This window comes from Anopheles coluzzii, chromosome 2, assembly GCF_943734685.1.
Source record: "Anopheles coluzzii chromosome 2, AcolN3, whole genome shotgun sequence".
In the NCBI taxonomy this organism is placed as follows: Eukaryota; Metazoa; Arthropoda; class Insecta; order Diptera; family Culicidae; genus Anopheles; species Anopheles coluzzii.
This window is the reverse complement of record NC_064670.1, coordinates 34110466-34130394: the sequence shown is the minus strand read 5'-3', so window position 1 is coordinate 34130394 and position 19929 is coordinate 34110466. Positions and strand designations below refer to the sequence as shown.

The 19929-nt window shown below is 43.2% G+C and overlaps 5 protein-coding genes and 1 pseudogene across 5 annotated transcripts; 4 read left to right on the top strand and 2 right to left on the bottom strand.

The window, feature by feature from the left end:
- Nucleotides 1-1179: 1179 nt before the first annotated feature.
- On the top strand, nucleotides 1180-16108 carry LOC120947662 (uncharacterized). The gene is made up of 24 exons (XM_049607433.1): nucleotides 1180-1288; nucleotides 1361-1747; nucleotides 1825-1988; nucleotides 2074-2357; nucleotides 2434-2596; nucleotides 2675-2764; nucleotides 2822-2935; nucleotides 3057-3072; nucleotides 5273-5653; nucleotides 5731-5894; nucleotides 6034-6308; nucleotides 6384-6633; nucleotides 9554-9976; nucleotides 10056-10161; nucleotides 12514-12705; nucleotides 12798-13165; nucleotides 13222-13499; nucleotides 13563-13725; nucleotides 14392-14656; nucleotides 14728-14925; nucleotides 15017-15455; nucleotides 15512-15674; nucleotides 15732-15821; nucleotides 15877-16108. The coding sequence occupies exons 1-24, from the start codon at nucleotides 1180-1182 to the stop codon at nucleotides 15976-15978; spliced, it is 5184 nt and encodes a 1727-aa protein (XP_049463390.1). The 3' UTR covers nucleotides 15979-16108.
- LOC120947663 (uncharacterized) lies at nucleotides 6337-7250 on the bottom strand. Its single transcript, XM_040363163.2, has 2 exons — nucleotides 7019-7250; nucleotides 6337-6942 (listed from the first exon to the last, which is right to left on the bottom strand). The coding sequence occupies exons 1-2, from the start codon at nucleotides 7055-7057 to the stop codon at nucleotides 6808-6810; spliced, it is 174 nt and encodes a 57-aa protein (XP_040219097.1). The 5' UTR covers nucleotides 7058-7250; the 3' UTR covers nucleotides 6337-6807.
- Nucleotides 7799-8795, bottom strand: LOC120947661 (gustatory receptor for sugar taste 64e-like). The gene has a single exon (XM_040363161.2). It carries the CDS (start codon nucleotides 8481-8483, stop codon nucleotides 8025-8027), a length of 459 nt encoding a protein of 152 aa, XP_040219095.1. The 5' UTR covers nucleotides 8484-8795; the 3' UTR covers nucleotides 7799-8024.
- Nucleotides 9252-10411, top strand: LOC120947660 (glutathione S-transferase 1-1-like). The gene is made up of 3 exons (XM_040363160.2): nucleotides 9252-9476; nucleotides 9554-9976; nucleotides 10056-10411. The coding sequence occupies exons 1-3, from the start codon at nucleotides 9387-9389 to the stop codon at nucleotides 10209-10211; spliced, it is 669 nt and encodes a 222-aa protein (XP_040219094.1). The 5' UTR covers nucleotides 9252-9386; the 3' UTR covers nucleotides 10212-10411.
- LOC120953153 (gustatory receptor for sugar taste 64b-like) lies at nucleotides 12126-14404 on the top strand. Its single transcript, XM_049605166.1, has 6 exons — nucleotides 12126-12705; nucleotides 12798-13165; nucleotides 13222-13499; nucleotides 13563-13725; nucleotides 13790-13879; nucleotides 13977-14404. Exons 1-6 carry the CDS (start codon nucleotides 12441-12443, stop codon nucleotides 14064-14066), a joined length of 1254 nt encoding a protein of 417 aa, XP_049461123.1. The 5' UTR covers nucleotides 12126-12440; the 3' UTR covers nucleotides 14067-14404.
- Nucleotides 16109-17999: 1891 nt separating the features above from the next.
- LOC125906831 (gustatory receptor for sugar taste 64e-like) lies at nucleotides 18000-19769 on the top strand (annotated as a pseudogene).
- Nucleotides 19770-19929: the final 160 nt, after the last annotated feature.

Below are 19929 nucleotides of genomic sequence, written 5' to 3'. Positions count from 1 at the left end.
TTTACCATAACAAAAATTCAATTGTGATGAAACTGGCTTATTAAAGAAAATCTTACTGGAAATAAACTACAAAAACTTCCCAATTATTGCTATTGCCGCATAATGAGTTTTTTTTAATAACGAAAGATTCACTGGAACGAATTAAACTCATTATGAGGGGTTCCCCTGCAATTTAATTAATGAATAATATGCTGTTGCTATGCATGGAGTTATTGACTGCATCTATAAGAGGAATAAGAAGATATAAAATAAATTTACGTTCATCCATACATCAATGCTTGAGACAAATACAAACTTTGAAGAGATGGATAGATTTCCATCGCTTAGCTACACCTGTTGAACAAGTGGTGTTAAAAAGCTCTATTACCATAATCGCTGATAAGCGTGATGAGTGATTTGCTGTGCGGTTTTACCGAACGACAATATTTGCCTAACCGCTTAAGCTAATTGGTTGTCATGGATTACCGGTACTTAACGTTCGTGGTGATAGATGTCCACCGGCAATTGCATATCGGCGTACGATACGCAACGATGGATGGGAATGGGCGCGTAATAACTTCTGTGCAAGGACATCTTTTTGCGTACATGGCTTTTGATGAATGAAGTGTAATGTGAACTGGAATCTAATGTTCATACTTTATTGTCACTGTTTAGTGGAAGGAGGCCAAATTATCGCAACAAAGTTTTACTGATTGTTTCACAAATTTATTAAAGTGCTTTTACTCAGTCGTATGCATGACTAACTTTAGTAAACTGAATCATATTATATATCTTATGATTGTAACAATAAATGTTTAATAACTTGCGTTGTAAACTGCAAACTAGAAAAATTAATTAGTAAGTTCTAAATATTAACTTACCTTTTGTCGGATTCATTTACTTTAAAACGGAAAAACAAATTAAATAACAAAAAGTAAACCAAATATTGCTCGCAGCGCAAGCGTTTGTAAAGAAAGTGGTAACTGGAAAACAACTTTACCACCAGCTAACGACCTTTTCCATCACGTGCAGCAAAGCATGTGTCTGTCCTATGGTTAGAAACGGTCGTAATTAAATTATTTAACCCTCCACCCACGTATGTGTGTTCGATCGAATCCCGATAAGGAAAACCGCGCACCTGTGCTCGAATCCGTGCGAACCCTTGCAACCTCAATGTGCAGTTCGGTGACCACAACCGCGATGAAGCTCGCAGCGAAAGGATACACTCTACGCCAGCGAGTGCGCCAGAAGCTGTGTCCAAAGATTGTTGACGATGACCGGGACACCTTTCTGCGTGGTATTCGTCCATGTAAGTTGTTTTCTTTGCTTGGTGTGGTGATGGATACAGCATAATTTGTGGCGTTTCCTTTCCTGTATACAGTTGTCATACTCGGACAGATGTTTGGCATATTTCCCATCTACGGTGTTACCCGAAATGATCCGGAGAGATTTCGCCTGAAATGGTTCTCGCTGCGCGTCATTCTTAATCTAACCGTTGTAGTGACGGCCCTACTGCAAGCGTACTATGAGTATGGGCGGTTAAAGGCGATCGGCATTAACGCGAAGAACGTGAGCAGTTTAATCTTCTTCATTGATGCCTGTCTAATCAACGTGCTCTTTCTCAACCTGGCCACCAAGTGGCGCTCGGTAGCGATGAAATGGGACGAAGTAGATGACACGTTTAACAGACCTCCGTACCACATGCAGGGCTGGAGTCTCCGGAAGCGTCTGGGTGTTGTTTCCTTTACGTTGGTATTTCTAGCCGCTGGTAAGTGGATCAATAATTCAGTATCTATTAGAATAGTGTTTGAATTTCGCTTACCATTTCCACTGTACCTGCTTCAGTCGAACATATACTGTCGATTGTAAGCAATGTGCACAATCAGATGGTGGAAATCAAGTACTGCAACTGGACGGAGCCCAACTACTTCCAGCATTATTCTCTACGTAGGTTTGCGAACATTTATCTAAACTTCCCCTACAATAGCTTGAGTGCAGTATTCTTTACGGTAGGCGTGTACCCAGTAAACGGAAAGACGATTTTCCCGATTGAATAGATGTGTTGGTGTTTTGGTTTTAATTTCTTCCCCCTAGTACGTATCTTCCGCACTGACCATGTACTGGAACTATCAAGACATCTTCATCATCATGATCAGTATCGGGTTGGCGACACGATTTCAGCAGATTAACAACTACCTGAAGATACTGTCAGACGGAGTGCTCATTCCTGGGGAGGACTTTTGGATCCGTGTCCGTACCAACTACGTCGCGGTTTGCGAGCTGCTGGACGATGTCGATCGAGCAATATCGTGGACAATGTTAATCTCGTGCGCCACCAACCTGTACTACATCTGTTTGCAGATTCTGCATGTCTCAAAGTAAGATCAGCTGAAACCGCGAGGTTAAGGTGTGATGGTGTATAATGGTGTATAAATCATGTTAACAACTTTCCAGGAAACTGGCCAACACGGTCGAGGACGCTTACTATGGGTTTTCGCTGGGCTTCTTGATCGTACGGACCGTCATCGTGTTTCTGTCGGCAGCCCACATACATGACTGTGCGAAAAAACCATTGGATATTATTATGAAAATTCCCAACGTTGGCTGGTGTGTGGAGGTAGCGCTATTCATTCTAGATGATAGAATAGATAGAGGAGAATTGTTTTCGAACGCTCATAATTTTTTTTTCTCACAGCTTGAACGATTTTCTACGCAGCTGAAAAGCGAAAAGGTTGCCCTTTCCGGAATGGGCTTTTTCAGTCTTACGCGGCAGCTGCTCTTTTCGGTTAGGAAACAAAAGTAAGATAACATTTTCGTTTTAACAATTGCTCTTTTTTTACAGATGGCTGGAACAATTGTAACATATGAATTGGTTATGCTGAAATTCGACCAAGAATCAGAGAGCAAGGGCAACATACCGCTTTGCACCAAGTTTAGACGATTCGAACACGTGTCTGTTTAATTCATTTGATAATTCGCAGCATAAAACATCCTTTATGGCACCCAGTACAATATGTTACAGCTTAAGATGAGATCATAGCCCAGCTATGTTTTTTCTATTCTTCTTCACTTCGCAGAGGTACTATGCGACCGGTTTGTTATATTATTTCCGTATGTGTGTTTGTATTTGTGTGTGTATGTGTGTGTTTAATCATAAATAAGCATTCATCAGCGAAGCCACGATTGCGTTATGGGACGGCTCTTTGTATGCCTTCAATCACTGCGGATAAACATTAGTAAAAGACAACCGTATCCCAAAGGGTAAAGTCTGGGGAAAAGTTTTAAACTTAGTTCTAAGCAACCGTAGCGATGGCCTGTAGTGTCTTGAGCAACGAACCGGTCCGTCTAGTACGTCCGATAACTTCATCATTACTTTTTTCTCCTTCTGGCGTTCTCAATGCTGACTCAACAGCACTGCGTCGAGAGGCGTCGACCTACGTGCCCGTACCATACCGCCCGTTCGTACTTCTCCAATGGTTAAGAAATCACTTGAAGCTTCATTGCGGTCGTTGTGTTGGATTTCAGGGATGGCAAAGTTCAGCCAACAAGTTTTTTCGCGTAGATTCGAATTTGATTCCATCCGAAACCGATGACATTTACACCGTTCGGATATGTGGTGGACCTTGAGGGGCTCTGTGGGCACTTGGTTGTTGGGCAGGAGGTGATTGCCTCCTGCGCAAGGGATGATTTCTGGTGGCTTGGTGTTGGAACACAAAGATCGAATAAAGAAAATCCTGAATGAAAATCCTGAAGGTAATGTAATAAAACTAAAACTGCGTTTAAACTGTTAACTTTGGATCGGCAACTTATTGCATGTGTTGGTATAAAGAAGTGTTAACGAAAGCATGTATTTTGTTAAAAAGCTGTTGATCTACCAATTTCAAGGCTTTAAATCAACAATACATTTTAGACATTAACATGACATAATAATATCCGTACAATTTTTATTTCAATACTAAAAGGGTGTTTTTAAACAAGTCGTTTGATATTGTAGTGTGCCTAATGCAAACGGTCGCTTAAATGTACACAAACAATATGTAATGGGTAAGTTTTGCATTAAAATTAAAAATTAAATTAAAAAAAAAAATTAAAAATTAAAAATTAAAAATTAAAAATTAAAAATTAAAAATTAAAAATTAAAAATTAAAAATTAAAAATTAAAAATTAAAAATTAAAAATTAAAAATTAAAAATTAAAAATTAAAAATTAAAAATTAAAAATTAAAAATTAAAAATTAAAAATTAAAAATTAAAAATTAAAAATTAAAAATTAAAAATTAAAAATTAAAAATTAAAAATATAAAATATGTCTAAGCATTTGGTTGATATCTGAAAACTTTGGGTCTGGTAGTCTACATACATGAGAAAAGACGATGCGTCATAAACACGTGATTTTCAATTGATTACAAATCTCAGTCAGAGCATCAAAATATTCCGAGAAGCATAAAACCAATAATTTCATGACAGTGTAAGTAAACAATTTTGCTACAAATATCCTTCGTACAAATCAATAGTTGAAATGGGTGTTCGTGCTTGCCGAGCAGCAAATTGCACCAGCTGCCTCAATATCTGACATTATTTCCCCTCTTGCACTGTTATATCTTCGCTTTGATCATGTACACTCGTGGCGAGTAAACAAATCGAAAGGATTAATTTCGTATTATGTGATTCAATTTGTTGGAGCAAAACAATCCTAGAAAAGCGAAAAAAAAGCTCACACACGCACCAACCACGGATCCAATGCCAAGTGCTTCAAGTGGCGGTGTACTTTATGGCGTGCAATAATACCATTAGATTATTAGGGACCTGGGTGGGTTGCTGCGTGTCTACCAAAACAATCTGGCTCGATGTGTACAATTTGACGCTTTCGATGGCCTTGCTGCTGCTTACGCTTCGCCGAGGTGCAACGATGGACAAGCAACTCATTGGATGGTTATCCAGTGAGCGTGATTTATCCATACCATCGCGTATATTGTGCCGGTAAGATTCCAGCAATGGCGTTCGCCGGTGCACGATGATTGAGGTCGGTTTCGGGTTTCGTATGGTACCGGGGCCGGTGCGTTCAAGCAACACAACCCGGCCCACCCGTTCCCGGTGGCACTGGTTGCGGAAGCGTGGCAACGTCACATTCGTTAGGCCTGCCGCGGAGATCGATGATCGGAAGGAGCGCTTCTATCTGGCCATCGCATCCGGTAAGCGTTTGCGTATTTATGTGCTTTTAGGCACAATATCCCGTAACAGGAGAGTTTTCTATTTTTCTCTACATCCCGGCCCGCCATCGTTTGCTGGAAAAGTGCTGCGCTGGGCTCGGCTTTTCGGAGTGTTTCCGCTGTCGAACATTACGGCCACCGATCCGGGCGCGTTTCGATTTCACTATTTTTCACCGTACATCGTGCTGAGCGCGCTGAGCATTGTGGGCGGTTTGTTTATTATGGCGGCGGCGCTGGTGCGGCTTAATCGCGTCGGCATCAACGCGATGAACATTGCCGAACCGATCTTTTTCGGGATGTGCACGCTGCTGCAGCTGCTGTTCGTTCGATTGGCCCAGGCGTGGCGCGGCTTTATGGTGTACTGGGCCGAACGGGAAGAGATGTTCTTTGCCCGCCCGTACGGTGCCATTAATTTGCGGCGAAAGGTGATCGGCTTAGCGGTTTGCATCCTTACGTCTGCATTGGGTAGGCATGTGGAGAAGGGGCGGTGGTGGCTTATCGTAGCTTTCATTTGATAATTTTGTATCGCAACTGCTTTTCAGTGGAACACGTGGTGTACGTGATCAACCAGGCGTACAACGTGTATCAGGAAAGCTTGACCTGCCAGTATAATGTAACGAATCCGCTCAAGCTGTATGGCACGCTGACATTCGGTTCGGTTTACCAATCCGTCCCGTACCATCATCTCTTGACCATGTACCTACTGGTGAGCATCTCTTGAGTTTACGGAAAAAAAATATAAATATAAACATTTTGGCAAGCAGATTGCATAACTCTAGGCGATTTCGTTTGGTTAAATTATCTGTAAATGTCATGAACTTTCATTTTTTCAAACATATCCCCAGTACACGACAATTTCGCTTACATTCATTTGGACCTTCACCGACCTGTTCATCATGCTGGTGGCCACCGGTATAGCGTGCCGCTTCGGTCAGCTAAACAAACGCATCGACAGTAACCTACAAAACGGTTCCGAAGCATTCTGGGGCGAAATGCGAACACACTTTGTCGGGCTGATCGAGCTGGTCGAGCGGACGAATCGAATTGTCGGCCCACTGCTGATCGCTTCCTGCGCAAACGATATGTACTTTCTGTGCCTGCAGACTCTCAATGCGCTGGAGTGAGTAACCTTATGATAATTAGTAAACACGAGCTTGAGTTTTCCTTCTCTAAAAAAACAATAATTCCCCGACAGAGATAAACCGTACGACATCAACGATTGGTACTTTCGATACTCGTTCACCTTTCTGATATTACGCACCTCCGTGAAGCTTTGGTTCGCAGCGGACGTGGACGAAAATTCGGTACGAACGCACAAACTGGTGCAAAAGATACGCAGTGAGCACTACAACGATGAGCTGGAAATATTGCGCATTTGCTCGAGCGGTGGTGTATCCATCTCCGGAATGGGATTTTTCACTATTACTCGCAGGATATTTCTTACCGTAAGTGAGTGTTTGGTTGGGGTGAAGTGTCAAAGGTAATCGTTAGTTCTTTCATCCACAGATGGCCGGATCTATATTGACGTACGAGCTAGTGTTGATGCGATTCCATCGCTCCTCTAAAGGCGTTGGAGAAGACCTTCCCTGTGGCTATATTGATTGAAGTGTTCGGCTCATTTAGTTGGTTGTGATCTGCATCTTGGGCTGGAATAGAAACTGCTCCGGGGAACATGCTCGCACGATACCCTGGTTGGCGGTGGTCTGTGCAAAGTGTAGCATTACTAGCTCGTACGTAATAACTGCTCCAAGCATCTACAAATGAATGCGAAATAGATTTAACGTTTCGCATCGCATTTTGTTTTATAAATAAACTCTTTACAAATCATACCGTAAGCATTGTTTTCTTGGTCAGTCGGAACAGCCCCATTGCATTTATCGCGATCGAGCTCTTGCGGATGAAGCTGTAAAATCTTTCCAGCTGCAAAAGATGCCACTGTCAGTATACAAAAGTGACGCGGAAGGCATTCGTTTAGGTGCTCAACATTGGTTCAAGTATGAAATTTGCATCTTTACTGTTTAGCAGCTGCTACAAAGCGGTTTGATTTGGCTGAAGAAACCTACCTCACTGCACCAATTGCTCGTTGGCACACGGCGGAATAGTTTCAGCGGTTTACGGGCGACCTCATGTACGGCTGAACAGTAATGCATCGTAAGAAATGTTCTCAAAATTATGAAAAACAGGGAAAAGTAGGTAAATACCGTCACAATAATAAAATCATCAGTTCGACTAAAATACGTAAATAAAAATTAACTCACATCAGAGACACTAATACAACGGTACAGAGCAACTTACTCAACGAGATGGAACAGTTGATAGCATATCAGGTACAGGTTAGTGCCACAAGAAACGACCAGCAATGGAGAGCAGATGCTCATCACATGCTCCAGTAGCTCGCATACCATCACGTAGTCAGAATGGATTTCGCTCCAGAACTTTTCTCTAGCAACAACGTGAACTGTGGTGTAGAATTGAATCCTGGAATTGATGCGCTTAAAGTAACCTGCAATCGAATCGCTTATCATAATAAGCAACACATCCTGCACGGTCCAGGCCATCGTTAAGGCTGTGTTTGCGTACTAAACAAAGATACGGGTGATCTGCTGTAATTGTCATTTTGGAAAATTTATTTATTTACCTCTAAAAATATAAAGGATGGAAAGTTGTATGATACTCTTCGGAAAAAGAACCCGTAAGTGCGCAAGGCGTAGTACTCCGGAAGATTGCTGTAGTTCCAGTGGCAGGTGCGTGCTTCATACACTCTCGCGTTCACGGTTTTCCCGATCGACAGCATATGTTCCGCTACAACCAATCCAATTGCGTTGTACAATAAATTTTAATATAAATGTGTTCTTCCTTCCTTTCTTACTTTCATACCGAATCCCAATACGATTAGTAGCAACGCTATTGCACGGATTCTACGACACGATCGTGCGTTTTGTTGGCGTGCATTGTACTGCATCACCTCGAGCGACTCTATCTGTTCCCATTTCGGAACGACGGTTGGCCACCGATAGGCCACACGAAGCAGCAGTAGCATGATGATGATCACATCCAAATAGAACAGCGGTCCAATCAGGTTGTCCGCATTGACACCTATTGCCTTGAGGCGGTCATACTCCACGAAACACAGGAACAGTCCCACGTGTATCAGTCCTAACGAGAGCACTGTTTGAAGCGAACACCATCGAAAGTGCCAGCGAAGTGGTTTACGGGTCAGGACACCGTACAGTGGAAATTGTCCAAATAGCAAAAATATGACCAATATCGGACGGATGGTGTTGTGGAAATTCATCGCTTCACTTTTAACCGTTCTGTTCCGGTGGTTACCGTTCTACTGCTAGGGAAATGAGATCAGCGGACAAATGACTTTGTTTGTGCTGGGTGCTTAGTACGAAAGTAATTAATTGTTCACGAATTACCTTTGGGTGAAAAATGGAAACTTCTCATAAATAGACGGAATGGGTAGATGAAATAGATTGTCGGTAGGCGCTGATGATTTATGAGTTGTAGTAGTACAGGTAGATGGGACAGTGATTGTATTTCAGTAAGCTGGTCCAGGAATGACACAGGCCTTGCCGTTCCTTCTTTAGAACATTATGTTACGTGTTTTATGACCTAAATTGGTGTTGTTGAAAAAACAAAATATAATATAGAAATATTTTGTATGAATTTTACACCAAAAATTAAATGTTGGTATCGGAAAACTGTATAAATTTAAGTGTTTTGAAAAAAATAATCACTAAAATATATATTTTTTGTTTGTGGATTTTTACTGATTTTCTGCATTAATACGACGAGAACAATTCAACCTCTGTCATCACACCAAGTGATAAACGATGTATGCAGGTATCGCACTTCAAGGAAAAGATAACGAACCCTAGTAAGCGCCACTGGTGAAGCATAATCAATGCTCTAATCATCGTTCAAAGCCACCAGCAAAAGCATATCACTTATCGGTCCTATCGCAGAAGCACTAACGTATGGTGAGTGTGGGATATTCTCTTATCTCTGACCTAGCTACGGTACTGTTTTATCGTTTACCGGCTAAAAACCGAAGCTAGAATGCATTCGAACACATTCGCCAGACGCCTCACCTTGTTCAGTCTTCGACAGTCTGGACAGTTCGTCGCGTTGTAGGAGGCAGAAAGGATAGTGTTTTGCGTTCCCTTTTTAAAGACCACCACCGTCCATCAGCATGCCTGCCCCAACACTGTACTACTTTCCGATGAGCCCACCGGCCCGTGCGGTGTTGCTGCTGATGAAGGAGCTTGAACTGCCGATGAATGTAAGTATAAGCGAAAAATGTACAACCAAGTGTTTTGCAGGCAGTGTGCACTAATAGTGTTCGATTATGTTCGCTAGCTAAAAGAAGTGAACCCACTCGCCGGTGAAACGCGCACCGAGGAATTCATGCGCATGAACCCGGAGCACACGATCCCAACGCTGGACGACAATGGCTTCTACCTGGGCGAATCACGTGCCATTTTGTCGTACCTAATCGATGCCTACCGTCCCGGGCACACGCTCTACCCGAACATTCCGAAGGAAAAGGCACTCATTAATCGGGTGCTGCATCACGATTTGGGCTCTTTCTATCCCAAGTTCTTCGGCACCATCGGTGCACTGTTTTCTGGTGCAGCGACGGAAATTTCAGACGAAATGAAAACCACCACCCAGAAGGCGCTCACCGACTTGGAGCACTATCTGACACGGAACGATTACTTTGCCGGGGAAAATCTCACCATTGCAGACCTTTCCCTGGTGCCGACGATTGCTTCCGCCGTCGTAAGTAACACTACCACGAGTGTTCATGTGTATTGTTTCATCGGAAAGTTTTAAACTACTACCGTACTTTGGTTTACAGCACTGCGGTTTGGATTTGACCAACTATCCACGACTAAACGCGTGGTATGAGAGCTGCCGAGTGCTGAAAGGATTCGAGGATGATCAGGAAGCTGCCCGCCAGGTTGGTGAATATTTGCGCTCCAAATTTCCCACCGGTCTGGAGGCGTTGAATTGACGTCAGATTCCGTTGAAAAGCCGTTACCAATACCGAAAGAATGTGCAAGATAATGGTTGTAAAAATTGGCTTTGCTGTGTGCTAGACTGTGCGGTGATGAAAGCGAGATAAGAAGCCGAAGTTGTTAAAGATTTACTGTGTTGCATTGATGTGCTGAGTTGGTTTGTATGAATAAATGCGCGTTTGTTGTATTTGTGAGACGTTTCTAAGCCGTTACATTTGATTATCGTGTCGTGTGAAGGTTGAGACAATATCCACGTAAGTAGTTGTGGTGAAGGGGAGTTTACTGTTACAGTTGAATAATAGTTTATTGAACTGTAAATCCTCAAATTTTGCTAGTTGGTTTAAAAGGACAAATTGTGTAATTTAATTTAATTTAGAGCTTATATGCTCTGAACACTGCTGGAACTAAAATGTTATTAATTCTCTCTTGCGTTCTGTGAGAAAAAAGTAACATATTTTTGTATTTTACATTTTATAACCACAAGTCATGAGTTGCCCTTTGTTTTCCGTAGGATAAATCCGGTTAAGGAATTATAAAATCTGTTCACATCCACCACTGTTTATTTATCAGTCTAAAGTCTTGTAGTGTGCAAGCTCCACGACGAGGTAATGAACTGGAAGGCTGAAGTGGCTCACCTTTTCGTAAATATTTATTCGGGCCACGTAAACCCTCAATTGGTCACTGTCATTCCTATGCAGCCTTTGCAAAGCATGAATCGGGTATAGTAAATGATCGGGTATGCTCAATGAATGCAGCCTACTCATGATTTTCTTGTTTAATTGGTGTAAGGCCAAAAATACACGGAGCACTAAAAGTTCGCGGTCGTGAAATTTCACCTCCTGATAAATCTATTTATGTTTCTATGTAATTCGGTAAACCGTTGAAAGCTTTACATTGGCAGCAGGCGTAATTTCTCGCCAGCGAAGCTCAAGTTCGTGTATTTTCGGTCCGGGAAAAAAACTTTTTTCGCTGATCAGTTGGCAACTTTGGTATTTTTGAGTTTATCAAGAATTTTGCGACCAAGAATTTTGCGGCCAAACATTTGGCTAAACAAATTCTTGGTCGCAATATTCTTGGTCGCAAAATTCTTGGTCGCAAAATTCTTGGTCGCAAAATTGAGCTGTTTTATTGAGGTAATCCTGGTTAGCACTTGGGATAGATGATAACTTTTAATCACAAGTGTTTGCAGATATGGGCTGTGGCTGAGCACATAAAATCAGCGAAATTTTTTTGAAATCTTCGTTTTGTTGGACCTGATCTCAACAAAACACCAAAATTCCTCCGTTTATCCATAGGGCGATGCTATTGCTACATGTCTAATTATCTCTGATCGGCAATAACTGGCAAAGCAACGTCTACTTAGGTACTACTTCAATATTTTGTGACTAATACAGTGTCAAAACTCAGCTGAATCAACCATGAAATAATTACAAATATGCTCAATAGAACCAAGTCATGGTGAAGGCGAAGACAACTGCTTAATTGTAGCAATTATGTAGCAGGTCTAATGTGGGTCAACAAATCAACGAACTAAAAAAAATAAATGAATCGTCATATTTTATCAGCATAATATTTGTAAAGAAATAGTCATATCATGCCGATTTATAAAGACATATCTTTTGATAATTTCAATGTCAGAATATTCTATTTTTTCGAACTCTAAATTTCATCTGGAGTCAAATCTTTAAATTTAACAATCGTTCAATGAAAAATAACGATAATAAATAGAGACATTCACTTTCCGGCCTATCGCAACACTAAATTTATCGAAACCATTTCCTGGTTACGCAAACGGCACCCTCACAACACACGTGACGATGCACGGTACAATCTGTAGTCACGCATTTTCGTTATTAGGAACCTCCAATAGGCGATCGCCCGAGGTTGATAGCGTAGCGTAACGTACAGCGCCGTGGAAGTAGCAAAAGTGTCATTACCTCTTGCGTTCTGGTTCGCGTTCGCATTCTCCACCGTTGCTTGCACACAGCAGTAGTAAGTAGCATCGGTGCAGATGTACGAAAAAGCGGCAAACCATTTCAACAAAACCATGAGCATCGAGAATCCCCACATTCGCAAGGGCAATGGGTATGGGCGTGGAAATTGGAAAAGTTTCGGTCGACAGTACGTTCGCCCGTGCGTTGGTTCGTTCCATCATGCCGTAGCACCGGGTAAACTGGAGAAGCACTGTACCAATATTACGCGTGATTTTTTTTTTGTTATGTTTGATGAAAATTGCATCATCCCTTTTATTGTTTTACTTTTTCCTCCCGATCACGTTCAACATATTCCGGGCAAAAGTTCTGCTGCTCGGTCAGTGCATCACGTTACTGCCGGTGGTGAACATATTCAGTGCAAATTACCGCACGGCTCGCTTCAAGCTGCGAAGCTTCCGCTGCATCTACTCGCTGGTGTATCTAGCACTGACCGGCATTTACTGCACCTTCTTCATCCGGTGGTACATTAGGAAGGGACTGAACCTTGCCTACTTCGGTGCGTCGGAATGCTGCGAGTGGTTAAAAGTGTAATTGCAATAGAATGGGCTTTTTTTAATGTGTGTGCGTGTCTTACCACTTTCCCCTCAGCTAACTGCATCTATATGGTGGTGGTGTACCTGTCGGCCTGGCTGTTCTTCTTCATTGCCCTCCGCTGGCAGTCGATACTGGGTGCGTTCAGTCGCTGTGAGCGTTCGTTTTTGAGCGACCACTATCGCCGCCAATCGAAGGGCCGCTTTGCGCTCGGCTGGAAGATACGGTTCACCGGCTTTGCCATCTTTGCTCTGGCGCTAGTCGAGGACTGGCTGAATTACTACTCCGCGTACCAGAGCAACATCGTACAGATAGCTACGTGCAATCGGACCAACGTGACGGTATGGCAGAACTTTTACCTACGCGAGCACCCGCACGTTTTCCATTGGCTACCGTTCAATGGGTTTACGATTGCAATAACGGAGGTAATACATGATCGAGATCAAGAGTTGTGGATTTTAAAAGAGTGACTTCACTTCAGTGGATCAACCGTTGCATGCGCTACACTTGGACGTACCTGGACATCTTCATCATCTCGTTCTGCTACGGTGCCCAGTTCCGGTACGAGCAGATCTTTCGACGCTTGGTCGCCGTGCAGGGTATCGCTTGTCCGACCAACTTTTGGCACGATGTGCGCATGGACTACGTGGCCGTGTCGGAGCTGGTGCAAGTTTTGGACGCCCAGTTCGGACACCTGATCCTGCTCGCCTGTGCGAACGATATGTACTTCATCGCGACGCAGCTCTTCAATGGGTTTCAGTAAGTGCTTGTTGGTGAGTTGTTTACAATGATTGGAAACATTCATTCCCACTCCCCCCACAGACGCCGTAGAGTCATTGCAAACTACGTGTACTTCTGGTACTCGCTATTGCTCCTCATGTTCCGAACGATCGTGATGCTTTATGTTGGATCGGGAGTGTACGCCGCCTCTACCAGCCCTCTTCAGCTGCTGCGAAACGTACCTTCCCAGCATTGGGGCATTGATGTGAGTTGGTCTGGTGAGTAGAAATCATAAACATACTAATCGAACTTCCCCAACACTTGGCCAGCTGCAACGGTTAACAGACGAAGTCGCTTCGGGTGAAAATGTCCTTTCTGGAAAACAATTTTTCTTTCTAAAGCGTCAGCTAATTCTAGCGGTAAGTGATTGTTTGTACCTGTTTAGCCCGTAAAACATGCAATGCAAGGATCAAATTGCAGTAATGCTTAGCGGTGTTGTTGTTTATGTCATTCCAGATGGCCGGGACATTGGTGACGTACGAGTTGGTACTGCTGGATCAGGTGAAAAAAATACCCGACACCTCGACCGACTGCTCCTACTTTTGAGTCGGTTGGATTTGATTTCCCCCTTCCGTAATCGCGTGACACTCAACGCACACACAGCACCGTAAACAGCACCTGCAAGCATTCGCACGCTTTGACGCTCTCCCGCTCCCGGGAGTTTAATTAATCGCTTTCTCCTCGAGCCATGCTTGAATGTTTGATTGTTGGCGAGCCAGCTCATTTGACCGCAACCTTCACTAGCACCAGGATCCTTCGAAATCGTGTAGCGCCGGACAGCCAAAGGCACAAGCCACACTCGTTTCGTAGCAAAGAGCCGAAGCAGACGATACCACACCGCACACCGCGCGGTAATGATACATGGTGGTAATTAACGCGCCGATCCCGATCAACCATGGAATCGCCGGCAATTGATGACTTCCACCGGGCGGTGAGGCCGTTTCTGCTGATTTCGCAATTGTTTTCGCTCTTTCCGCTTGGCGGCTTGTACGGTCGAACGCTGCAGGATATTCGGTTTCGGTGGTTTGGGCCGGGTACCGTCTACAGTTTTTACTTCTTCCTGTCCGGGCTGCTCACGCTGGTGGCGCACATTTATTACAGCCTGACCGTGGAAACGCTGGGCACCTCGGAAATCAGTAAGTAACGTCGCGTGTGGCCTGTGTGTAGAGCAGTAAGTCTCACTCAAATGTCGTGTCTTCACTCGCAGGTAACATAATCTACTACGTGCTGAATCTGTCCGGAGCAATCGTACTGCTGGCCATAGCGGCACGCTGGCGAACGATCATGGAGAAGTGGCGCAGCTTGGAGGAAAACTTTCTGCATCCTCCGTACGCCGAGAGACGGTTTTGGAGCTTGAAGCGTGTCGTCGCGGCGATTGGCAGTACGATGGTTGTGCTCGCTTTTGGTAAGCTTACGGCAGGCGGCACATAACGAACGCGCGCTGTTGCCATTTTGCCACTAAACATTTTATTCCTTATTTTCATCTCCCCCTTCAGTGGAGGACACATTGCACGTCGCCTCGGTGTACTACACCAACCTGCAGTACTTTAAGCGCTGCGAAAACAGTACACCCTTCTGGACGCTGTTCTACCAACGCGAGCATCCCAAGTTCTTCCACTATTTGCCGTACAGCTTGCCCGCTGTGCTGCTGCTCGAGCTGACGCACAAGATATTCCTGTACGTGTGGACGTTTATGGATCTGTTCATTATTTTTGTGGCACTCGGGCTTGCCCGGCGGTACGAGCAGTTCTATCGTCATGCGGCCCAGTACAAGGGACGGCATGTGATGGGCCCGGTTTGGCAGCGGTTGCGGCTGGACTATGGCCGGATCTCGAGCTTGGTCGCGTACATGGAGGGCATCATGGCACCGATCATCGTTTGCACCACCGCGTCCGATCTTTACTTTATCTTTTACCAGATGTATAACGCTTTCCAGTAAGTTAGGGATGTAGGGAAGCTTTCCAGACACTAAAACCGCATTTCCTCTATAGGTTCTCTGCCTCACTCATCTCGGAGTTGTACTTTAAATTTTCACTCGCATTTCTAATTTTTCGAACGCTCGTTATGCTGCTGATCGCTTCCAACATACATGTGGCATCGTTGCGACCGCTCGACATCTTACGCTCCGTGCCGATGAGCTGCTGGACTATCGATGTGAGTATGACGAACAGCACGTGTAGTTGAATTGCTACTGGAGCTGGTTAATTTCAGGTACAACGATTTACGCAAGAGCTCCTGTCTGGTCAGAACTGTCTCTCGGGACATGGATTTTTCTTTCTCAATCGAAGCGTCATACTTGCGGTAAGTTTTATAAGTAATTTACCTCATTTTTATTAAATACTTGTTGCTTTTACAGATGGCAGGCACGCTTATCACGTACGAGCTTGTGATGTTGAAGGAGGTTAACCCATCTTCGGAAAAGAGCGATTTTTGTGATGGTGTAAAAAGGCTTTACTAAACATGTGCTTTGCACCTTCCAACATGTGTGCATATGTATTTGCGTGTGACTGAGTGAGACTTTCATGCAGCACTAAAGCTCCGCCATTGCGTATGATAATAAATTAATATATTTAAATGAGCTTCTTCAATCCACGTCTATATTGTATTTCACCGAATTGTTTTGTATTTCCTCTTTTTTGTTTTAATAAAGAAACCATTCAATCGCCAACTGATTTTTATATGCACGTAGATTTTACAAGAAGGGAACCATTATTCAACGAAAATTTTCTCTCGACTGGTCTCGACATACCGTCGTCGTTGAAATTTCTCTTAAAATGCTATCCATCGTTCTGTTGAAAAATTTCACCCAGAAAAGAAATTGCTTCAACTCAATATCCTCTCAAACGTATATTTCTACTGAAATGAGTTTTGATAAGGCTGCAAGAGAAATAGCTGCAGTGAATTGGAAATAAACTTCTCTAGAAGCAATGCTACTTGAACAAAATATCAACCTCCATAGCACATGTTTAAAATGTAAATATTAATTGAACTTTTTCACCAAAGCTTGGAATATATAATTCATGAACCTTTTCATTATAAAGTATAGATCATTTTTATTGGGTTGGGCAGCTTGGCCACTATCAATGTTCAATCAATGAACAAATCAATGTTCAAAAGGGCTTAATATTCATATTCATTCATATTCTATGATTGCACACTTTAAACCCAATTATTCTAAACCCTTCAACACAATGAAACTAATGAAAATGAGTTCTGCAGGACATTGGGACAGTACAAAACGCTGTTATATTACACGTTGGTCCTTGGTTCGGGTTTTCCATAAAATAAGTAGCAAACATACACCTGTTCCCGCACGCCCGCATGATAAACAAAATACTGTCGTAATAGTGACTTAGTGAAAAAATAGGTCGTATAATAACACGGTCGTATGTCGAAACACTTATTTTTGTTTTACTTATAGAAGAGTTAATTAAAATGAGTGTTTTTTTTTTGCAAAATAATCTAAATATATGGTGTCTAATCGTGAGAAGTGAACTACATTGTTATTTGTTTTTTAAGATTTTTTTCAAATGATTTTCGTTTGGTTCTAAATTTTGTTTAGAATTTTTCCTTAGGTTGGTTATTAAAACTTGATAATAGTGACGTAAAACATAATACCTATTGCTGTTCAATGGTGCACCTAAATGTGCTTCTTGTGATAGCCTTTGAACGAGTTGATTTACTTACTATTAAAGTAAAAACTGCAAATATTATCGGTCGTTGTCAATAAATTGTTTGAAGAAACAATTTCAAAATCAAGTAAAATACGAAACACATGGAATAGTCGCCTTATTTAACGTTTCACAAGCTTAAACATTACATTTAAATTAACACATATTTTAATCCGTTTGCGTTAACTATGAGTTTGCAAAATAGTTTTCTCCCTTGCATTGCTATCCATTCAATGAACTTCCTATGATGATTGATATGATAAGACGTGTCTTCAACCATTCCCTCAAAACGCGCCCTTATTCACGTTTACTTATAATTGAGCTTACATGATCATAAATGATTTGCACATTTCCCATAGCATTCCCAGCCAGGGAAACGTTTAAATGTCCCGGTCTGAATGTCGTTTCGGTTTAGTAATGTTTGTGTCCTCGCACCATCGCAGTTTCAATGGGTTTACAGAAAATATGTCCAGTAGAGAAAAGCAGCAATTCAACGGAAATGCTTTCCAACACTGTGCGAATTCTTGATAGTAAGTCGCATGCTTTGAACAGTACTATAATGTGGTGATGTGCTACAGCAATGTTTCCTTTGCTTGCAGAAGACTTTTACCAACCGCCAAACCGGCCGCGGTTCATCAACGGTGGAGGATACTTTTGCCGCTCGATCCGACCGGTGTTGATTGTGGGTCAAATGTTTGGTTTACTACCGCTCGATGGTGTGTGGTGTGGCCGTTGGTGGAGTATCCACTGGAAACTGCTATCGTGGCGCAACCTGTACGCACTATTCGTACAGCTGGGTGCACTTATAATGGCGTGCTTTTCCTTTGCCACCTTCTGGTATAGTGGTGTTGAGTTTGCTAAAATAAGTACGTCATGATGGCGTTGGCTCAGCGGCTCGAGCAACTTAATTTGAGGCAATTTTTGTACATTACATTCCAGTGTCCTGGTGGTTCTTCACTCTAAACCTGCTAATATCAATCAACTTTGCGGTACTTGCACGCAGCTGGCCACAGCTTATGTCCTGCTGGGTACAGCTTGAGCAATCCCTGCCAGATCAGCCGAGACTGAGCGCTGCCTGCCGCAGAAACGCACGACAGGTCGGGTTAGTGGCGACAGTTTTGCTCACCAGTGGACTAATTGAACATGTGCTTTCGAAGCCGGCTGGACTGCACCGGGCCTACCGGTGTCCGATCCCGAACCTGCTGGAAGCACACTACAAACAAGCGTTTCCGGAAATGTTCTCCTTCGTGCCTTACAACCCATACATTGGCTTTTTAGCACAAACGATCACGTCGCTGCTTACGGTGTACTGGAACTATGTGGATCTGTTCTTGATATCCGTCAGCGTCGGCCTCCGCACGAACTTGGCGCAGGTGAACGATGTGATCGTAAGCTCCGAAAAGCTGTACCATCGAGGCATCTTTTGGAAGGACCAATGCAGGCACTACCGGCGTGTACTAGGTTTGATACGGCACGTTAACAATCATATTGGCGTGTTTATTGTCATTTCTTATGCGAGCAATCTGTTCTTCATCTGCGTCCAGCTAGTAAATGTTTTCCAGTGAGTTTGCTGGTTAGATCGGAGCTGTACAAAAGCACATCTTCTTCAATCCGGCATTCAATATTCCTTCATTCCATAGACAGAATTCGTCTTTCATCGTCACTTCGTATTTCTGGTATTCGCTGTTTCACCTTATTGGGCGCATTGTTGCCGTTTCCTTGTACGGTTCCGCAATCCATGACGAGTACTGCCGGACACGCACCTTGTTCTACAATCTACCGGACGAGTACGGCTACACTGATGAGGTACGCATGCTTTCGATGCTTATTTTACCAACATAAGCGAAACCTAGCACACGTCATTTGAAGCTAACCTTTTTGGAGCTGCAGAAAACCTACATAACATGTAACGATATCATCTTTCAACATTCTCTCACCCATTCTCTCTCAGGTCCAGCGGTTCCATCGACAGGTCGAGCATGACTCGGTGGCATTGAACGGCTATGGCTTTTTCTATTTAACGCGCAAACTCATTCTGAAGGCATGTTTTACCATCACCCTCTGCCTACTTTCTCTACATTACTTTCTCTCCTTTCCGATCACTTCCTGGGTTAGAGGATTCTTTAGCCATGCTTTTTGCCTAGGCTCTTTGCTAATCCAGTGTTTCTCCTAACCCCTTTCTTCCCGCAGATCGCAGCTACGGTCGTAACGTACGAGTTGGTTTTGACGCAGGTTAACGAAGCGGAAGCCAAAAATGGTGACGATAATCCTTGCACGTGAGCAGCGTACAAAATAGCGTGCCAGCGTGTCTATGGGGTTTCCTTTTCCGGCCCGGACCGGACGTAAGGTCAAGTATGCGAACCGGAACTTCGTGATGACAAGCGATGGTGATGATGATAATGATGATGATGCTGATGGTCAAGCCCAGGTCGGTTGTCGCATTGGTTGTTGGAGAGTAAAAGTGGCAAGAAAAAATAAATTCAAACGATGTCACTGCGAAAGTGGCTACGTTACGTTTGGTCAACAAGGCATGACATTCAAGGAAGTAGTTGTGGTGGAAAGTTTTGAACATAACGGAGGCGGTGAGGGTTAGCATAAGAGATAATGAAAAAGTAAGTAGATGATAAAACTTGACAGCAGTACTCAATGAGAAGTATTGCGAAGTTGTTAGTCCACTTAAGCAATTCTTGTCGTTACGATGTCGTGCCGTCTCTCATTAATAAAAAAAAACAGAGAAT

Excerpts from the sequence above, each read along its gene's own strand:
- LOC120947660 (XM_040363160.2), top strand. The coding sequence starts at position 9,387 with ATGCCTGCCCCAACACTGTACTACTTTCCGATGAGCCCACCGGCCCGT. Across the intron at positions 9,477-9,553 it reads AGCTTGAACTGCCGATGAAT|CTAAAAGAAGTGAACCCACT; the intron begins GTAAGTATAAGC and ends TATGTTCGCTAG. Across the intron at positions 9,977-10,055 it reads CGACGATTGCTTCCGCCGTC|CACTGCGGTTTGGATTTGAC; the intron begins GTAAGTAACACT and ends TTTGGTTTACAG.
- LOC120947662 (XM_049607433.1), top strand. The coding sequence starts at position 1,180 with ATGAAGCTCGCAGCGAAAGGATACACTCTACGCCAGCGAGTGCGCCAG. Across the intron at positions 6,309-6,383 it reads CAGACTCTCAATGCGCTGGA|AGATAAACCGTACGACATCA; the intron begins GTGAGTAACCTT and ends ATTCCCCGACAG. Across the intron at positions 15,822-15,876 it reads ATCGAAGCGTCATACTTGCG|ATGGCAGGCACGCTTATCAC; the intron begins GTAAGTTTTATA and ends TTGCTTTTACAG.
- LOC120947661 (XM_040363161.2), bottom strand. The coding sequence starts at position 8,483 with ATGAATTTCCACAACACCATCCGTCCGATATTGGTCATATTTTTGCTA.
- LOC120953153 (XM_049605166.1), top strand. The coding sequence starts at position 12,441 with ATGAAAATTGCATCATCCCTTTTATTGTTTTACTTTTTCCTCCCGATC. Across the intron at positions 12,706-12,797 it reads ACTGAACCTTGCCTACTTCG|CTAACTGCATCTATATGGTG; the intron begins GTGCGTCGGAAT and ends CTTTCCCCTCAG. Across the intron at positions 13,500-13,562 it reads CAGCTCTTCAATGGGTTTCA|ACGCCGTAGAGTCATTGCAA; the intron begins GTAAGTGCTTGT and ends CTCCCCCCACAG.
- LOC120947663 (XM_040363163.2), bottom strand. The coding sequence starts at position 7,057 with ATGGGGCTGTTCCGACTGACCAAGAAAACAATGCTTACG. Across the intron at positions 6,943-7,018 it reads CCAAGAAAACAATGCTTACG|ATGCTTGGAGCAGTTATTAC; the intron begins GTATGATTTGTA and ends ATTCATTTGTAG.